The sequence below is a fragment of the Aythya ferina genome, assembly GCF_964211825.1.
Source record: "Aythya ferina genome assembly, chromosome: 1".
Classification (NCBI taxonomy): domain Eukaryota; kingdom Metazoa; phylum Chordata; class Aves; order Anseriformes; family Anatidae; genus Aythya; species Aythya ferina.
The window spans coordinates 160,432,149-160,450,627 of NC_140296.1; the positions used below are offsets into that span (position 1 = coordinate 160,432,149).

The 18,479-nt window shown below is 37.5% G+C and overlaps 1 protein-coding gene across 3 annotated transcripts in view; it reads right to left on the reverse strand.

Annotated features, from left to right (window-relative positions):
* CDK17 (cyclin dependent kinase 17) overlaps positions 1–18,479 on the reverse strand; it is a 95,789-nt gene that overhangs the window by 15,273 nt on the left and 62,037 nt on the right. For all 3 annotated transcript variants that reach the window (XM_084496505.1, XM_084496507.1, XM_084496506.1), the window contains 2 exons: positions 4,543–4,668; positions 471–527 (listed from right to left, as the gene is read on the reverse strand). In XM_084496505.1, the coding sequence (XP_084352631.1) occupies positions 471–527; positions 4,543–4,668 (183 nt within the window). The remainder of the gene's footprint in view (positions 1–470; positions 528–4,542; positions 4,669–18,479) is intronic.

The window sequence follows — 18,479 nt, forward strand, 5'->3', positions numbered from 1 at the left end:
TGCATATGTTAGCCTTCGTAATAAGGTCAGAGACCATTCACTAATAAAGTCTTGCTCTTCCCCAGCTCACTTACGTTCTTCCTGCTTTTTTTGTTTTATTATGCAATCATAGAACATTTTTGTGGCTGTGATGTTGTTATGCATGTTAAATGCTTGGTTTACTGAAAAGAGAAATCCAATGGATATTTTGAAGGACAGAGAGATTTTCAGTTAACTTTTATGAAAAATTTTACATAAAACATTGCCATCAAATCACAGAACAGTTGAGGTTGGAAGGGACCCCTGGAGGTCATCAACCCCCCTTATCAAGCAGGGACACCTTGAGGAGGTTGCCCAGGACTACGTCCAGGAGGCTTCTGACAGACTCCATAACCTCTTCAGGCAACCTCCGCCAGTGCTCTGTCAGCTGCACATTAAAGAAATGTAATCAAAGCAATAGGCATTTAATTTCAAAAGAAAGCTATACGTACCTCTCCAAGCTTTTCTAACTTGATATAGGTTTCCATTTTTCCAAATCCAATTTCTGACTGCAATGAAAAAATACAGAAAGTTGATAATACTGACCCTTAATTTATCATTTAATCAGCAAACCGAACGTTCTTTCAGAAAAATACCTGATAGTATTACAGCAAACACCATGAAATTCTGTTATTTTAAAACTATTTAGCATATTATATGTGTGTGTCCCAGCATCCAAGCCGAATGCTCAGCCTATTAGTCAGTCCACTGCGCATCCTGGAAGAACTATGTACTTAGTTACATTTCATACAAAACCCCATTTTATCCTAACTCCTGCATAAATTTTCTCCATTCTTCTGATCTGATTACTAATGAGGTTATTATAGTCTAAAGCACAGAAGCCATCTCAAACTATTCCATCCTTTCTCTTGCTTAGCATATCCATATGCAGCTGCTTCTTCCAAAATAACTTTCATTACTTATTTGCTCTCTGTAAATACAGAGAACACATTCAAGACCTCAGCTCCAGGTCTCTTCTTCCATTCTGACTTCTCAAAGGCTTTTCAGTACAACACTCCACAACTAAAATCCTTAAACATCATTCCTCCACAAGCTTCAGCTTTTTCCTCAACCCTTTACATTTTATGGCCTATAATTTCAAGTCTTTACATATTTTACTTGGCCCTATTCACTTTTTCTTTTGGTCACCAACTTACCTTTGCAATGCAAACCAGATTTTATCTGCCTGCATAACACCTTTTTTGCAAGACAGATTTTAAGATCATTATTTTTTCCTATTCAAATCCACCGCTAGTCTCACATTTAGTAGTTCTTTCTTGTAGTTATTTCTGTTTAAGACAATTCTCAATTACACTAAACCTTTATATTGCTCTTACAGTGTAAAGAATGTTGAAAGTTGACATGTCAAACAAGTCAATTTTTAAAAGGATTTACAAAGTGCATATAACCTGTACCCTGTCAAAATCCAAAATCCACTGGCTTCACAAGGATTTGAGTTACTGACAACTCGACACACAGTCAGATGAAAAAGTCAGGTTTTCACCCTAGCACCACCTCCTCCTTCCACTTAACATTTCTTTCTAAGGAAAGATACTTTGACCTCTGACTGGCTTCAGCACCTATTTCTTCAGGTCAAAAAACGTTGATTTGCTCCTAAAACCCAATGGATGTTAGAACTTGATAATATTTTGTTTAGTAAATACTGTTGATTGCATTAAGATTGGACAGCAATATAACATGAAGGCATACTACGAAATCTTGGATTCATTCTTCTGTTAATTTTCAGAACATATGCATGAAAACACAACTGAAGTGTAAGATCTTGTCTATAAGCATATTTGACATATGTAAGAGAAAAAAAATGGGCACATTATTTTGTTAACACGGTACTAAGAGAACTTCTGGTTTATTAAATTAGTGTTAGGACTGAAACGTTTTAGAACCACATGCTTTAGAATCAAGCATATTTCAGAGCTTGGTGAAGCCAAGCTGCTTATCCTAAAATACAGGAAAATTTGATACTTGACAACCCTTAAAACTCCAGTGAGATTTTAAACATACCATTGACTTATAAGTATATACTTATAAGTGTGTCTGTGTATATATAAATATATATATATATATATATTTATATATACACACACACACGTATATATAAGTAGACACTGTATACTTATAAGTATAATGTTAGTAAAGTAAGTATTGTTTCCAAAGTGCATTTTAATCTACTTAAAAAGATACAACTTGAAGTGAATACTGAATGGTATCAGAAATAAAAATATATGCTTCTGAATTGAAAGGAGAAATTATATGCAACCATGTACCTATTAGCCTTGTTACTGCCAGAAAGCCTGGAATACAACATAAAAGTCTGATTTCTTTGAATCCTCAGTACCGTTCAAGACTAATAAACATAAAATCTTTAGACAATACAATGAAGTATTTCCTACATATAGAGGACAGATGTTCTTCAAGACCTGCCTTGCAGTGTGTCTCATTTATAACCACATTTCAGTTGACCACCACCTCAGAAGACAACCTGTGTTTTAGATTACTCAAACCAAGATCAATTTCACTTTAATTTTTCCCTCAAAATCATTTCTAAACAAATTTTTCAGGCAAGATCCATCTACCCATCTTCACCTACACAGGAACATGGATATTTATGGTCTCTTATGGCTGGTGCTTAAGAGATGCACCTATGCTGCTGTGTGTGCAATACTGTACCAGTACATGCACAATGCATTTACAGTAAAATCTAATTTTTTGTTGTATTTCAAAGAAATGCACCAGACCTGAAGTATAACAAGCTCTCACCTAATACTTTTTACAGCTGTTTAGATTCCTACACCTTGAAGAGAGACATACCTTTACAGCAGCACACAGTATTCATATACTACTATAACTAATCTGCTAGCAAGCTTTCAATGACAACCTCAGAATAACGATTTTCTCTCTCTTTTTTTTTTTTTTTAAAAGTAGTTTGAAATAATGAAAGCACAATGCAGCAAATGCATGCCTGCACACCACAGTGCTGCTGGCAGGCTTCATTTTGGACTTTTCAGCCTTGAAAAGCATTTTTGAAAGGCAAAAGCAAACAACCTTGTGACAGGAAGTTGATTCCCTACGCACATCATATTCATTAGAGGGCACTGTTTTTCTTTCTGTCTAGAATGTGACGAGGAGAGAACTCCAACTGCACTCAGGGCTCTACATGAAACGAGCAACGGAAATCACATACACAGGAAACTCCCCCCAGCCCTCAAATATTATATTCCAACACTGAAAAGACTCTTCTGAAAAGGTACTTCAGTACACCCGCGTCTGAAAGAGAAGGTTCTGGGAAATACAGTCCCCAACTCAATGCTATGTCAGTAAGTAACTGGTTAATGAGCTACAGAAATCTGGCACACATATTTAAGCTTGCTACATTCCTATTACTTCCAGTGCTTTGATCCAATCTTCCCTTCTTTGAATACTGTGCTTGTAAAAGGAAACATGCAGAACAGAGCTTTGGTCTGGCACACTACATTGTATTTTTTCAGGGGCAAAATACATCAAAAATCTCAAACATTGTGAATTAATAACGCATGTAACAAAGGAAAGAATAAAGATATTTCACAGTTAAGAATTATTTCATATTTTATGTGAATGATAAATATATATATATTTCATATTTATTTTCCAGCAAATAAACTGTTAAGTCAATAAAAAGAACAACATAGGTTTCAAAAACCTATCCAGTTTTTCTCTACACCAATGAAATTGCTCAGAAATTCAGTAGTGGTCTAGCGATTCCTTTAAGACATCAATTAATATTAAGAAATGTAATATATCAAATTATGGTTGAAATTGAATGATTTGTGTAAAAATAAGAAAAAGCTGTGTTTTGGACTATTTCAGGGATGTGCATATTTAGTATGGGTGTCTGGGATTTCTGGTATTTATATTATAATTAGAACATAAGAATCCTCCCATTCATAAGGACAGACTTATTTTTTAAAATAACCCAATTAAAATATATACTTAAAAAGGTATATATAAATTTAGTTATTAATACTCTTAGGAATTCATAGATTTTTTGCGGGGGTATAATTTCAACAGGAAATTTGAGAAAGAAAATTTGTTAACAAATACAAAAAGAAAACTGAAGACTAGCTGTCTTCATACTGTGCTACTCTAGGGCCCCTATACTATATCACAGGAGACACACAGCCTGGATCTAAGACTGGAGGTGCTCTTTGCTCACATAGATCATCACTGCTCTAACAAGTAAGAGGATTTATGTATGTACTTTGGGAGTAGTGAGGGTCTTGACCCACTGATTTCAGTGGGTCACTGAGAAATGAGGGGCAAAGTTTGCAGAAGAGAAAGGAAGGAAAGGGTGATTTTTTTCAGTGGATTTTGACAGGTGCTCAGTACACACTGAAGTGCCCCATCTTTCAGGGCATAAAAGCCAAGGTACAAATTAAGTTGAATGATGCTCAGAATACAGACATCTGCATGAAATGGAACCTTAAGACCCAAGAGGTTGACCTAGCAAGGCAGATGCATTACACTTACTAGTGAAGCTCTACGAGAACGTCGGCTCATTGGCTGATCGAATGGCGGGCTGTTAATCTGCAACTTTTCAAGATAGCCATCAGGTATCCTGATATCAGCAGGCAGGGACAAACGCTTGTTCAAATCCTGCAGCAAGTAAAATTAAAAAGAGAATTGTCACGTTTTAGTAACTTCTGAATTATACTTGATTTAACACTGGTTAATGTTATTGTTACTACAGTGTTACTATTTAAAACTGAAATATTCATATAAATGAAAAATAAGCAATCGTACAGAAATTGTTTTTAGAAACATATTCTCTTCTCGTAATACTTCAAATTGCTTAATTAGCAGGTTCAAAAATTCAGTGCTTTACACACATTAACAAAACAAGAAGAATAAAATACTAAAACATAATTGCATTGTGGATAAATGTGCTGAGTTTACTGGAATAAATAGTCATAAATACCTAGAATGATGGAAATTGAGAATTCAGAGGCTTAATATATTTATTTTCACTTAATTATTAATGACAAGAGATCTCCACAATTCAAACTATATTACACTGACTACTAAAGGTTATAAACTTTCAATTTTATAATTACAGCGACATCCCCTTGGCCATGTGTTTCTACTCGTGTCTTTGCAGCAGCTTTGAACTATTTCAGCATGCTAAATCATTGAGAAACTATCTCACACGAAGTGCATAGCTTCCTGCCAGCTTTGTGCTCTGAACAGGTTCAGTGTAAGGTCAGAGAAGCTTACAGCCCGAACACAGGGCAAGAGAGGCAGCAGGGCAATCCCAGGAAGCCAGCAGCTAAATTGGCTTAGGCTGCCAAAGAACTGGATCGTCAGACTTTTCAGGACAAGATCTTGGTGGACAACTTGCTGAGCTTTCAGTGCTGATAAAGTATTTGGACCATGTATATGTATGATCTGTATATGTACCTGGAACAAGAGGTCAACAAAAATATAATTTAAAATATATTAAAAAACACAAACGTAATAAACTGAATTTCAGGTAGGCCAGAATTGCTAACACACACCCTCAAAATAGTTGAACTGTGTCTGCTATTCACTACAGCCAGTGGATACAGACAAATTTTTGGAGAGCTGCTAAGAAAGGCTTAACTTCTGGCATTAACCCTCCTGTTTTTCTTCCACTCCTCATACCTGCGTCAGTGAAGAGCACAAAGTCTCTGTTAGCTCCTGCTTTGTTGCCCCATATCAGCTTCTCTGCATAACTTCAAAATTCAGTGTCTGCATTTCATACTTTGTAAAGAATTTTTAAATTGGAATCACAGTCTTTAAACAAAAGGAGTACTGTTCACAGAATCACAGCTTTGACCAGCATTTTGAAGATGAATTAAAAATAAACAAAAGGATCCCTCACTACTGGCAACTTCCCCTTTCTTTACTAATTTTCAACTTTGGTATTTCAAAATTTTTAGAACATTGCCAATATTAAAACTGTCTATGTGGTTTGGGGATAGTGGAGGAACTAATTAATTATAATAAGAGCTAGCTGCAATCCTCCAGTAAAGAATTTTCCTTCTTTTTTACAAGCTCTGCTAATTTCATTTTTGTAGTTTTTGTGTTTGTCTCAAAACAGATGAGCACAAAGGGAAGAATTACATGTTGCCTTATAGAAAGCAGCTGGATCATCTCACTGCAGTGGGAAACCCTGGAACTGCTGCAACAAGACAGGGGGGCAGGAAGAGGACCAGTATCAGCCTCTACTCCATCTTCCTATCGTGATCCCAGATCAAACAGTGGGGGCAATATCCTAATTTTTATTCCCCCTCTCCCCCATTGGTCGGGAACATAAACTAAAACAGAAAATCCAAGCCAGCAAGAGAAAAGAGCACTGGACCGAGTTTTTCAATGTAACTTCCTGAAAACAGCAGATATCTCATTATCCTACATTCCCTGCGGCAGAATAGCTCTCTCCTACTCCTAGCTATTATCACTATGGCAAAGAAATCTGCTGTAGTGCTCTCTTATTACTGTTCTGTAGAGCTTATTTGACAATAAGTATTTTAATAGCATCCATTTACAGGTACACTCAAATCCTGGCCCACAACTCATGGAATACTGATCTGACTGTACCCCAGAGCTCTCAATCTGTATCTTCTCTTCTCCCACAACACTCATCCTTGGGGCAACAGATGTGGTGCTTCACAGATAGATCCACAGCCTTGAAGAAACATTTCCAAGCATACAACCTTGATGGGTATGTATGTGGGAAGAAGAAAGTAAAGGCAGCCTCAAGCTCTGATAGCAACTCTAAAATTATACTTGAAAACTACTGTGGTTGAGGCCCGCTGTCAATAAACATGTCATACCTTTCCAAGTGGAGAGGATGGGAAATGAAACAAATCTAAGGTTACAACTCCAGCCACTGTAAAAACTGGAGTGAACATTTTAGGTACCAGAAGATCTCATAATGGCAGCTAGTAATTCTCTTACAGCATTCCCCTTTCATCATTTGCAAAATGCCAATGCCACTTTTGCAATAGGCAATTGCAAAACTCCCTGTGACTTACTCCAGAGATCCATGTGACATCCTCAGTTTTAAACAGAGCTTACGCTGCAAACTTTCATGTTGTCCTCTGCAGTGCATAATGCAAACACTGTTTGAATAGATGTACTTACTGATGTAAAGGCCAAAATCCAATTCAGTTAGGAAAAACACCCTAATCAACAACAGTCTGCTTTAAGCATACAGCAGGCCCCCACCATGTGTTTCTTAAAAAAAACGAAAACCATTAACAGAACCTGATGAAAACTGCAGGGAGAAGGCTTCTTTAGGATTGTAGTATCTGGTTTTAAATATAAATTCGTATTTACATCTGTAACAATGCACAATATGTAACAGTAACTCCCTCCCCCCCATTAATGTTTAGTGCTAGAAGCCTAACATTTTGTCATATTGTAAATAAAATAAAAAGAAAAAAGCTATCAATTTTCCTTAACTTTTTAGAGCTGAAGAAAGTCTGCTTGCTACATGAAAACAAAAAGACTTCATGGAAACTACAGCAGGTACTTCAGATACTTTCCCCCTAAGATCTCCACTGCTATTCTACTCGTAACACTCACACATTTGGCAGTGTTGAAATGTCTACCAAGCCACATTTTTTTTTTAAACCATGTATTAAAATCATTACCTGCCACAGTCAGAAGCCTTTTATAACACCAATATTTGAAAAAACATATAGAAAGCTACTTATAGAAAGTCTTCTTTGCATTATAATTATCATTTACCTAGCTACCTAATACAGGCAAAATTAAAGGAAGTCATTTAGACTGCAAACCTAAATAGCCGAAAGACAGAAGTTACAGCATTTTGTCTGCCTGTGTCACCTTAATTCCTTCCAGCTTTTGTAAGAATTGAAGCAATCACCTCATGGGAAAGAAATGCAACCAAAATTAATGCTACACAGCAACGTGAAAGGGGATTCATCAGATGTGTATGAGAGAAATAAGCACAACGTTTCCTAGTGGCTAAGCAGCAAAACCGGAAACTAAAATTGCATCACTTGGCTGCAGCTGAAAAACCCTTTTAATTTACAGATATGCTACGAAGAAATCCAGGTGGATGCTGCCACAGGAGCCACCTGGTGCCTCAAGTGCTTCTGGAGGGGGCTGCCTGTGCTGGCCAACAGCAGCAAGAGGCGCTCCGCTGCTCGTGGCCAGACACCTGCCCGCCACACGCTCACTGCCCTCTGCCAGGGGATGGAGAGAAAACAGAAGGAAGGTGAGGAGACTTGTGGGCGAGGCAAGGATGGTTTAATAGGGGAAGCAAAAGCTGTGTGTGCTTGCAAAGTGAAAGAAGGAATTCATTCACTACTTGCCACCGGCGGGCAGATGTCCAGCCCCTTCCTGGAGAGCTGGGCCTCAGCGCGCCCAGCGGTTGCCTGAATGTGGAGGACAAACACCACAACCACAAACATCCCCCCTCCTCCTCCTCTCCCAGCTTTCTTCACTAAGTACAGTGCATACAGGATAGAAAATCCCTTCGGTTGGCTGTCCTGGCCATGTCCCCTCCCAGACTCTCACCTGCCCACAGCCAGCTTGCTGTGAGGGGCTGAGTGGGGAAAAGAAACCCCAAGAGGGGTAAAAGAGGTCCTGGCGTGGGCTGACTGCTGGAGGTCTGTGTGGGGATGGGGCAGCCAGGCCAAGCACGAGCCTTGGCATGTGAAGCCTGTGCATTACATGGGATGGTCATCTTCACTCCCTCACACCCCTGCCGCAGCTGTGCCCCGACGTGCCCATTACAGCCCTGCTGCTAATTTAGCAGCAGCTAAACCCGCCCTCTCCAGCTGGGCTGCTTGCTGTCGTTTTGGTACGCCGCCAGGCTGCCCTTGTGGAAGGCAAGCAACAGTACAAAATGGTCATTTTTAAGAATTCCTAATTCTCTTAAACCTCTGTGGAATTCTGCGAAATAATGGAAATTATTATTAACACTTTCTGGACAGAGGACCTTGTCCAGACTAATTTCAATGGCCAACCAAATCTAATGACGTGTTAGCAGTTCTCGAAAAGGAAGAAAAAACAAACAAACCCTAAACCACAAAAAAGACTAAAACCAAGAAACCTCTTAAAATTGAAGTTATTAGCAGGCTGTAAAAATGTAGGCTGTTGCAGGATCCTGCTATAATGCTATTTGAAGAAGTAATAAGGAATGTAAAAGGCATGTAAAATTAATTGCAGGATTATTTTCCCAACATTCGTTAATTTTTGATACTTCAGATTTTTAAATTTCTCAACACTTTTTGACACATTAATTAATCCTGTAGCCCTCTATGAATCTTTTAAATGTTTCATTTTGAAGGTAGGAAACTAAAATAACTCCCTGCCTTATCTTATGTACACTTTTTTTGAATGCAAGATTTGTATGAGTGATGTACATACATCCTCAACTATGCAAGGGGAATCTGCATGCACTCCGTTGTAACTACAGCAAGTAATGTTTTTACCAGAATGCAAAACTCTTTTTTTTCATGGACAGCAAAGTGCTTCATGTAAAATAAATTATCTCCTAGAAAATTAAAATACTTTTCCTTTATGTCACTTCCGACATATCTCCTAAATAAAGTCTAATTCATAAAAAAAGCTCCCGTCAATTTATAACATTTTCTAGTTTGACTTTTTTATGGTTATCTTTAAGGTCAACTTGCAACAAAACAAATCAGTATTCATTAAATAAACTACTGTTAAATGTTCAATTGCCTACAGTTAGCTGTATGTTCCTTAATGAGCTATTTTTTGATCCATCTCCAGAAAACATTCTGGAGAACATATTCAAGCATAAGTTGCTTTGCTAGGGTAACCAGAACGCTGGTGGCATTTCCCCCTCCTTCTACATTTTAAAAACACATTTTCTATCCTCATGTGCAATGCTTATTTCTCAGTCTTGCTTTATTACTGGCAGAGAAATGCATACTATTTTTATAACTTGCTTGAAATGAGAACCACATTTGTTCTACTGTGCCTGATGGGAGATAAACATGTAAGCACTTGTGACATTAATATCACTGTGCTGTCTACGGAGATAAACTACCCCAACTTGTGCTTATCTTTACTATTTCCAACGCTAGCTACAGCAAATGCCCTGAGAAGAGCTGCACTTTGTTGAGCCTTTTCTTTTGTCTGGCTACTACCCAAATGCGTTGCTGTAACTTGATGCGTATGTTCTCTCTACCACAGACTACTTACTCTTGGGCACAGGAAGATGAGGTAGGTGTTTCAACTTAAATCCTGCAGGTTCTCTGAGCTGAGGAATTTAACATTTTAAGTAGATAAACATCTTCCAAACCAAAAAACAAAACAGCTTCTGTTTTTTGCACATACTTGTAAGTAAGAAAAAAATCACACACACACAAAAACACAAAAACCAACCAACCAACCACCACCACTGACAAATACACAAGACTTTTTTGATTTCTTTATTTCTGGTCACCTTTAGGATGTCTCAAAATACTGTTACAAATATGAGCTTCTTCGCTTGCCACCTACAGTAAACTATTCACAAGAGTTTAGTACTAGCATTCTGCTACCACTTCGCCTCCCCCCCCCCCGCCCCTTCATCTGGTTCTCTGAAACAACCCTATTATTTTCTGCCTATCCTATTCTATTCTGTTCTCCTATTCTCCCAAAACAAACTTACCAACTATTCTTTTTTCTTGTAGCTTGCCTCGGCCCACGTAACAATCTTCAGTGTCACAATGTGAGACTTTTCAGAAAGTCTCATACCTGGTCAGTAGTTAAATTTTCACTCCTCTCTCAAAAACTGTCAAAAAAGTACATTTTTTTTTCTTCCATACAATGAACCTATTCTTATTTGTGAAAACAACACTTAACTTTTTGAACTTTGAATCAGACATGAAAATGAACTTCTGTTTTTCCTTAATTCACCATTTACTTTTTGCCAAGACGTACTACACATTTCGGTAATTTTCAATGAAGTGAAATAAAGAGAATAATACAGATACAGAATATTTGAACTGCACATGTTAAAATGCTATAAAAAGAAGCAACTTGAAACATTCACACTGTCTTCCTTCAGATGACTTGAGTCATGATGTCTTTGACTTAGCACATTTAGACAATAAACACATATTTTGCACAAAATACAATACCAATAATCTAAACTAAACAAGAAAACAAAAGAGTTGCCCTAGGGAAGGACCTATTGAGGTGTTCTTGAAACCAATTCTCATGACATTACAATGCAGTGTAGCGAGAATTGTAATGTAGTATATATAACTCAACTGGAAAAGATGAAAAACTGTGACTACTTTTATTTTTATTCATGATGTGCCAGTTTGCCAACTGCTTCTTTCTTGCTGGAACAGCAATAATAAACCTTTCCCAAATCTGCTGGGCTACAAAAGCTACTAATCTTTCAACTCCCTGGATTTCTTTCAGGGTGATCCTGCACTCACAACTGCAGTAAGAGGAAAGAGATTTGGGCTTCTGCCAGTGAAGTAGAAGGAGGTGAAAAAATAGGTAGTCCTGTATTACCACGCAATTGGTCAGAAAAGCCAGAAGGAAAAAACATGATATATTGTCTGATCATCCTCATTATGTCATTTCTTAAATGCTTCATTTAGCCAATCTAACAGCTGAGTACCTCCAGAACCAACACTCCGTTGCCTATGGCCACATGTTCCCATCACTTCCTTGGAGGAGAAGAGGTTCTAAGCTAATGACTCAGCAATGTGGCTTAAGAAACAAAACTGGCAGAAAACCACCCCTTTGAAATAATGTGAGTAATTACCTGCTGATGCAAGTTTAGGAGCCAAGACAAGAAGGAAGCTGGCTCCATCGGGAGCAGCTAGTCACTGGACTAGCCTAACAATGTGGCCAAGCTGTATCATTCTATGCCGATCCTTACTGCTTTGGTTCTTCAGTTCACCCTTGTAATATTCACAGACCACCATTATTTACAATATGCCAGCAGGCAAAAAGCTCCCCACCTCTCCCTAAGATTTTAGCTTATCTTTTTGGAATTGATACTGCTAAATAACATCACTGAAGTTTTGTTAACAGCCTCACAAAGAAAAATAATTGTTCTTCTAAGTCTACAGACAGCAATCTGACAGCCCAAACAATCCACTATAAATCAAGTGAGAACGATTTGCTCTCTTGTGTAAGCATCAGTCTGAATCAGCCTTCTCACTAGTTTTAGCAAGCACCAGCAAGACACGTCAGCTGCAAGCACAAGCTGTTCACTAATAAGTTATAGTGCTTTTGTTCACTGGAGAATGCTTAATGAGATCTGAAATGCTACATCATCTAGCCCTCTACGCAATACAGTTCAGTTTCATGCTTACTCAAAAAAAAAAAATCCCACTTTTAATCTTTAATCTTTTTATAGTATACTTTTCTTTCAGATTTCATGTAAAAATGTGTATGATGCACTACTTCATGACACACAAAATGACTTGAAAAACATTTGCTTATGCCTATAAGAATTTAAACACACTAATATACACCCTTACATGCATGTACTTACTGCACCATTTCAGTATCAGATACCATGTAGACGTTTTTTCTGAAGGCTGCTTTATCAAATTTCAGTGCATTTTTGTCAAATGACAGTTAACACAGTTCAAGCCAACTTTATCCTCTACAGAATTATGACATACTACAAGATTGCCAGAGGCAAAAACAAATAGAGAAAAACAACCCAGATTCAGAGAATATATGCGTACAGATTTTTCTTGTTTGGTTACAGCACTGTAGATTTAGACACTGCCAAGATCCTGAATCAAAACACTAGCATACACATCCACCAAAAGAAACCTATACCATCCATACAGCACGCTATTTTCACGTCTTTATAAACAAGCCTCAATTACTGTAACCAAAACCACTATTTTAACAGCTGGGATGAGTTATCCATACCCATTTTCCTATTCAGTATATAAAATCATCATTACCTCTGTGTTTATTTATTTATGTTTAAATTTTATGTACCATGAGTTGATAAACAGCTTACTAAGATCTCTTTGTGTAGTTATTCATACCCTCACATAAAAAATGGCTTTGCACACTGTTAGTGCTTTTGAGAATTAGAGTGCAATCTCCTAAATATGCCTGTAATACAAATAATAGGCTCAAGATATCACCATTTATCATGGAGCTAGGAGAGAGTGAGCATGTGTACAGATGACATATCCAGTCTGTCCTTTGTGAAAGTACTCGGAAATGGGCTATCATTTTTATTGCAGTTCCACAGCACACTGTGGACAAAAATTATTCCAACAGATTATAAAAGGTCTTTAAAAGGACCACTCAAAAACATACAAGTAGCTAGACAACATTTATCTGACTCTCAATCTCAGGAAATCCTTGGTGCTAAAACATGGATTATAACGCCATGATCACCATAGAACAGAAACACACTCTACAAACAGGTGTAACCAATGCCATTGTGATGCAGAATGTGCATTTTTTACGCCTCCCGCAGCATGGTTTACATCCAACTACTACGTTGTCCTTTGTACTTGAATGTTATTGCTGATACTACTTTTTCCCCCGAAAACATTAAACCACAATGAATTGATTTCTATTACATTAAATCTGCAGAAAGTGTCAAAGTACCTTTTCTTCTGTGAGAAGCAGTAGTGAAAATACAATCTTAAGACACATCTGCAAAAGATCACTGCTATTTCTCACTCCATAAATCCATGCTGTTCCTTAGCCACCCTATTGAAATGCAGCACGATTCAAGAAAGCATCAATTTCAAGCATTTTTATATTTGAGACAGAAATGATCCAAGATATGGAATTCATGAATCAATTAAATCATGAGGGTGTTTTTGTTGTTGTTGTTTTTTTTTTTTTTTTTCAGATCAAGTATGCAAAATATTCTCAGGAATTTTATCATAAGACTGAGCCCAGAGGCTGCTTCATGCTCGGAATACCAATGACCACAGATATTGCTTATTCCCTGCCCCCTCTCCAGCATAACAAAGTTTGTCAGTTTTGATGCTGGGATGCGGAGACAAATGTCATCAATAAGATATTACTAAGAATTCAAAGGTTTAACCTCTATTTTGGGACTAGGAGTCACAGTTTTCTAGCTCATCTATTTACGTCAATAAACAAAGCAAGGACTTTACTGCCAATTCAAGAAAATTATCACCAACCTCTACAGTAGTTATGGCCACTGAAAAATATGTAATAATTTGTAAAAAGTCAGAAAAAAGAAATGCAAACAGCTAGCTTTGCTTTTATTTACTTTAGTGTAATTACAAACTTATAAAGAGAAATATTTTAAATATTTTCCGTTAGTATTTGTAACAATCTGTATGCTTGAAATGATGAAATTAGAATTATAGTTCAATAGGCAGGATTTTTTTCACATAAAAAGTCACAAGTATGCATTCTGAACCATTTCTTCATCAAAATACTTTTAACAAGAATCTTAATTCCATGGATATGTTGTTTAGACCACTGACTAGCTGAATAAAAACTATTCTTTTTTATTATTTTTAAAAAGAGGCAGTTTTTCATTTATTTCACATCTCCACCAGCAGTTTTAAGGTGTAAAGCTGAAACTGTATAGCACAAATATAGTATTCAGAGAAACTGCATTCCAAGAGCTTCTATTCACAACTAATGAAAACAAAACAAATGCGTGTGATACATAAAACCAGTTTTGAAAAAATCTGAGAAAGGATAAATAAAATTTAAACGTGAGATATTACTTTCTTTTTGTCACGTGTATCAATACACCAAAAATTTGGTACTATTAAATTGTACCAAAAGTGGCCTTAGTCTCTTAACATAAGCCCTGCTGATACTGACGGTCTGGTGGCTGTTTGACTCAGTGGTAGGAGCTGAGGTGTAACAAATTCTAATAAAAGCTCTGCTTCCTTTATTACTACAACTTTCTGATTTTTCAGCATAGAGTTATGTATGTTTTGATCAATTTCTCTAACAGAGGAGTAGGAGAAACTGCTCAGAAGAAAAAGATAACAAAGTGGTTAGCTTGCGAGACAAGGGAAATGGATTTTTTTTTTTTTTTTTTTGGAAAAAATCCAAAGAGAAACAGATCACAGCAAAAAATACGAGCTTGGAGCCCTGACGGCACAAGTCAGGATCCTGAGCGGTAAAATAATCTTTTATTTCCAATACACTCTTCCTGAAAAATTCTCATTGCTAGACAGCAAGAGACCCAAGAGATAATGAAAGAAGAACTAGCAAACCAAATGAAGTTGCAGCAGAAGCAGTAAGGTTTTGATCCAAGACAATGCCAACAACACAAGCAGTCTAACAGAGACTCTCTAACGTTAACTCCTAATAATGAAACATTCACATCAACATAAAGCAGCAACTAGCAGGGCGAAGTCCCATGAGGAAATTGGCTAATTCAGAACAAATCAAATTCTTGAATTCAGGAACTGGAAATCTGACCTACTGGACAGGACAGCGAGGCTGGAATGCAGGGTATGAAGCTGCATCCACATGCTAATAACTTCCCACCTGCTGCATTCCAGTCATCCAAATGAGATCTGATTTGTAGATGGCTGGACACTATAGATGTAGATGGCTATCCAATACAATAGCACATTACTTGTAAATGGGACTTAAAGCACGGATCTTAAAAGGGGAACTGAGTTATGAAAGAACAAAAGCAAAAAAGCAAATACTCCATCCTCGGGTACCACCAAATGCAGTAACTAAGGAAAATAGGATTTGCAAGAACTTTTAGGATTGTAGAAGTCCCTAACAGAAGGGCAAAAAGGCATCCATCACTAATATCAGACAGTTATCCCTATTCCCAAAAGATCTAATAAAAGGCGGGTTCCAGAAGTCTGTCTGTTATCCAAACTGAGATTATTTTTCTTGTGGCAGTGACAATTTTCTTCTGCAGAAGAAGAAATCAAAGTCTGCCTATCAAATAGAATAAAAGGAGTTCCACCACTTTCGTCAAGATCATGCTAGTAATTTAGAATGTGGACTTGTGTTTTTAGAGGAGGGATTTCCAAAGTGTCAAGCTTCACGTGAATCTGAAAGTAGGAGTTCACAAAAAGAACAGCATATTTTCTTGTGTAACCTTGCAAAAGGTTGACACAGCTTCCAAGCATGACTGAAAACGGGTAATACCGCGAACACGTAGAAGATATAAAATTAAAAATGGTCTTGATTGTATTCAGCTTCACTTTCCTTCTCTATTTCGTATCTAGTGGTAGTTGACCATAGATTCACAGCAGAGGTGAGCAGATCTACACATTCTCTGGAATTGCAGATAGAAATTAGACAAAATCCAGTAAATAAGGCAGAAAGAGCTGACAGCCACAGAAGTAAGGAGGGAGGAAGAATTTTTGCTTAGCGAAGCCTGACCCAACAGGCACTGTGTAGTAATGCCTGCTAGTAATCCAAGGCACCCTGGCAAGTAGGCAAGAGATGTAGGGCTGAATGCTCAGGCTTGTCTTTGATGCAGTGCTTCCTGCAATGTGTTTTCCTGCTGCTAAAACTAATGACGGGAGAAAACACTGTATGGCCTCTGACTGAAAGCCTGAATCAGTACTGCTATCCAGGCTACAGTGCCCTATTTACACATGGAAATGACAATCTATGAGCAGTGTTCTCATTTAAAGCCTAAAACCGGAAAATATTAGCAGTAGATTCATTTAAATCTCAATTAATTTTGTGGGTTTTCCTCTGGATCAGGTATATTTGCCTAGCTGGACTGACAGCCCATTTAGTTATTCAAGCTGTATCAGCCAAGACTCCTGTATCAGACATAACCCTGGTAAAAGGGTGGGCTCACCAAATCCTTATTTTTCATCTACATTTCATTTTTTCTTTCTGAAGGTAACCAGTACAACTCACACCTAATTATAGCCTCACTTCATGGCCTTTGTATTTTTCTCTTTTGAGCTAAAAGCACTAAACCTGCAGCTAATCCTCCCAGGGGAAAATTATACCCTACAGCAATGTGGTAGGAGCAGTCTGATCTGGAACAAGCTCCTGCCACTAATGTGACAGTCAGATGGATAAGAACTGTTTCTCAGGATAAAATATCTGGGAAACAGGCTGGTGAACAGTGGGTTATGGCCCTCCGCCAGTTCACATACGAAGACAGCTTACAGACCTTGGACTTCTGGGAAAGGGAAACAGATGTTTCAATTTGCACAGACTGTGTCTCCCTATTTTTTATCCACTACCGTCCTTAACGAAGCATTCACTACCCAGCACACAGGGCACAAGGCCTCCAATGAACGTTTACAGCTTGAAACGTGTATTTATATTAATGCATTACCACCTATGCCTTCTTTTTCAGCAAATCAAAACAAAAATGCTCTAAGCTGCAACTCTATGATCTGGAGAGGTGTTTCTCATATGATGAAAACACCTACAGTTAAAATACACACAGGCATTCACTCTCAGGCTGCCTTGCTCCTGAAACTTAGGAAAAAAAAAAAGTGATTCTATGTATCTGCTCTGATAAACAGTTTTACTGATTTACTAAGTAATCATTACTATTAACACTGTATTAGTAAATTTTTAAATTAAAAACTAACAGCTGATGTGAGTCAAATTCTCCACACAATACACGTTTACGACTAGTGTCAATATGGTTCCTGAATGGGGTGGGGGGGAAGCAACTGCTTTACGGACCGTTAGTAGTCTGTGGGTTACACGCAAAATAAATTTCGTCTAGACAATGCAATGAGATTCTAGTATGTTCTCTTACTTTTCTAAGAATATGCTAACAAGGATTTTTTTTTTTAAATAAATCTACCTAGTCCCACCACTGCAATGTTGTCAAATTCCAAAGCTCTCTGTATATAGAAATCACACTGGCCTAAATTTTGTGTCAGCTAGGGGGATGATGGACTGAAAGCTGCTATCTCCATGGCTGCTACTTTGGATAGGAAGTTTTCAACCCAGCTGCTGATCATGATCCTCTCTCACTTGCAGTATTACCGCTTCGTATCTAAAATACATCAAATTTAGCTTACATCGCAGCATGATGATTTCCTACCTAACACGGTCATTTTATGGCTATGAAATTTCAGGTTTCTATTGCTATGAAGATTCCACTAGAACAAACATTTTTCTACTTACATCTGTATTGGGTATTTTGCACTTATCTATCTTCCAGGATATCTGTATATATATATTTTTTTTCCAGAAAAATCAGACTTTTCCCCAGCAGAATCTTTCAAATACTACCGACAAGAGTCATTCGCACCATTCTATGACTCTGACAGGAGAATCTGTTTGCTTTCCCACAAGGTTTTAATTTTATTTCTAGTTCTGAATTATTTTACAATTACAGAGGAAGTAGTAGTGTGGTGAACACTAACGATCAAAATGTGTATTCTGATATACAAAACATCCCAAGAATACTAATACACAGTATCAACAATTTGCACTTTGACTACAGCATGTTTTTAGCAAGCATTTTATTTTATTTTTTTTGATGGGCTGCT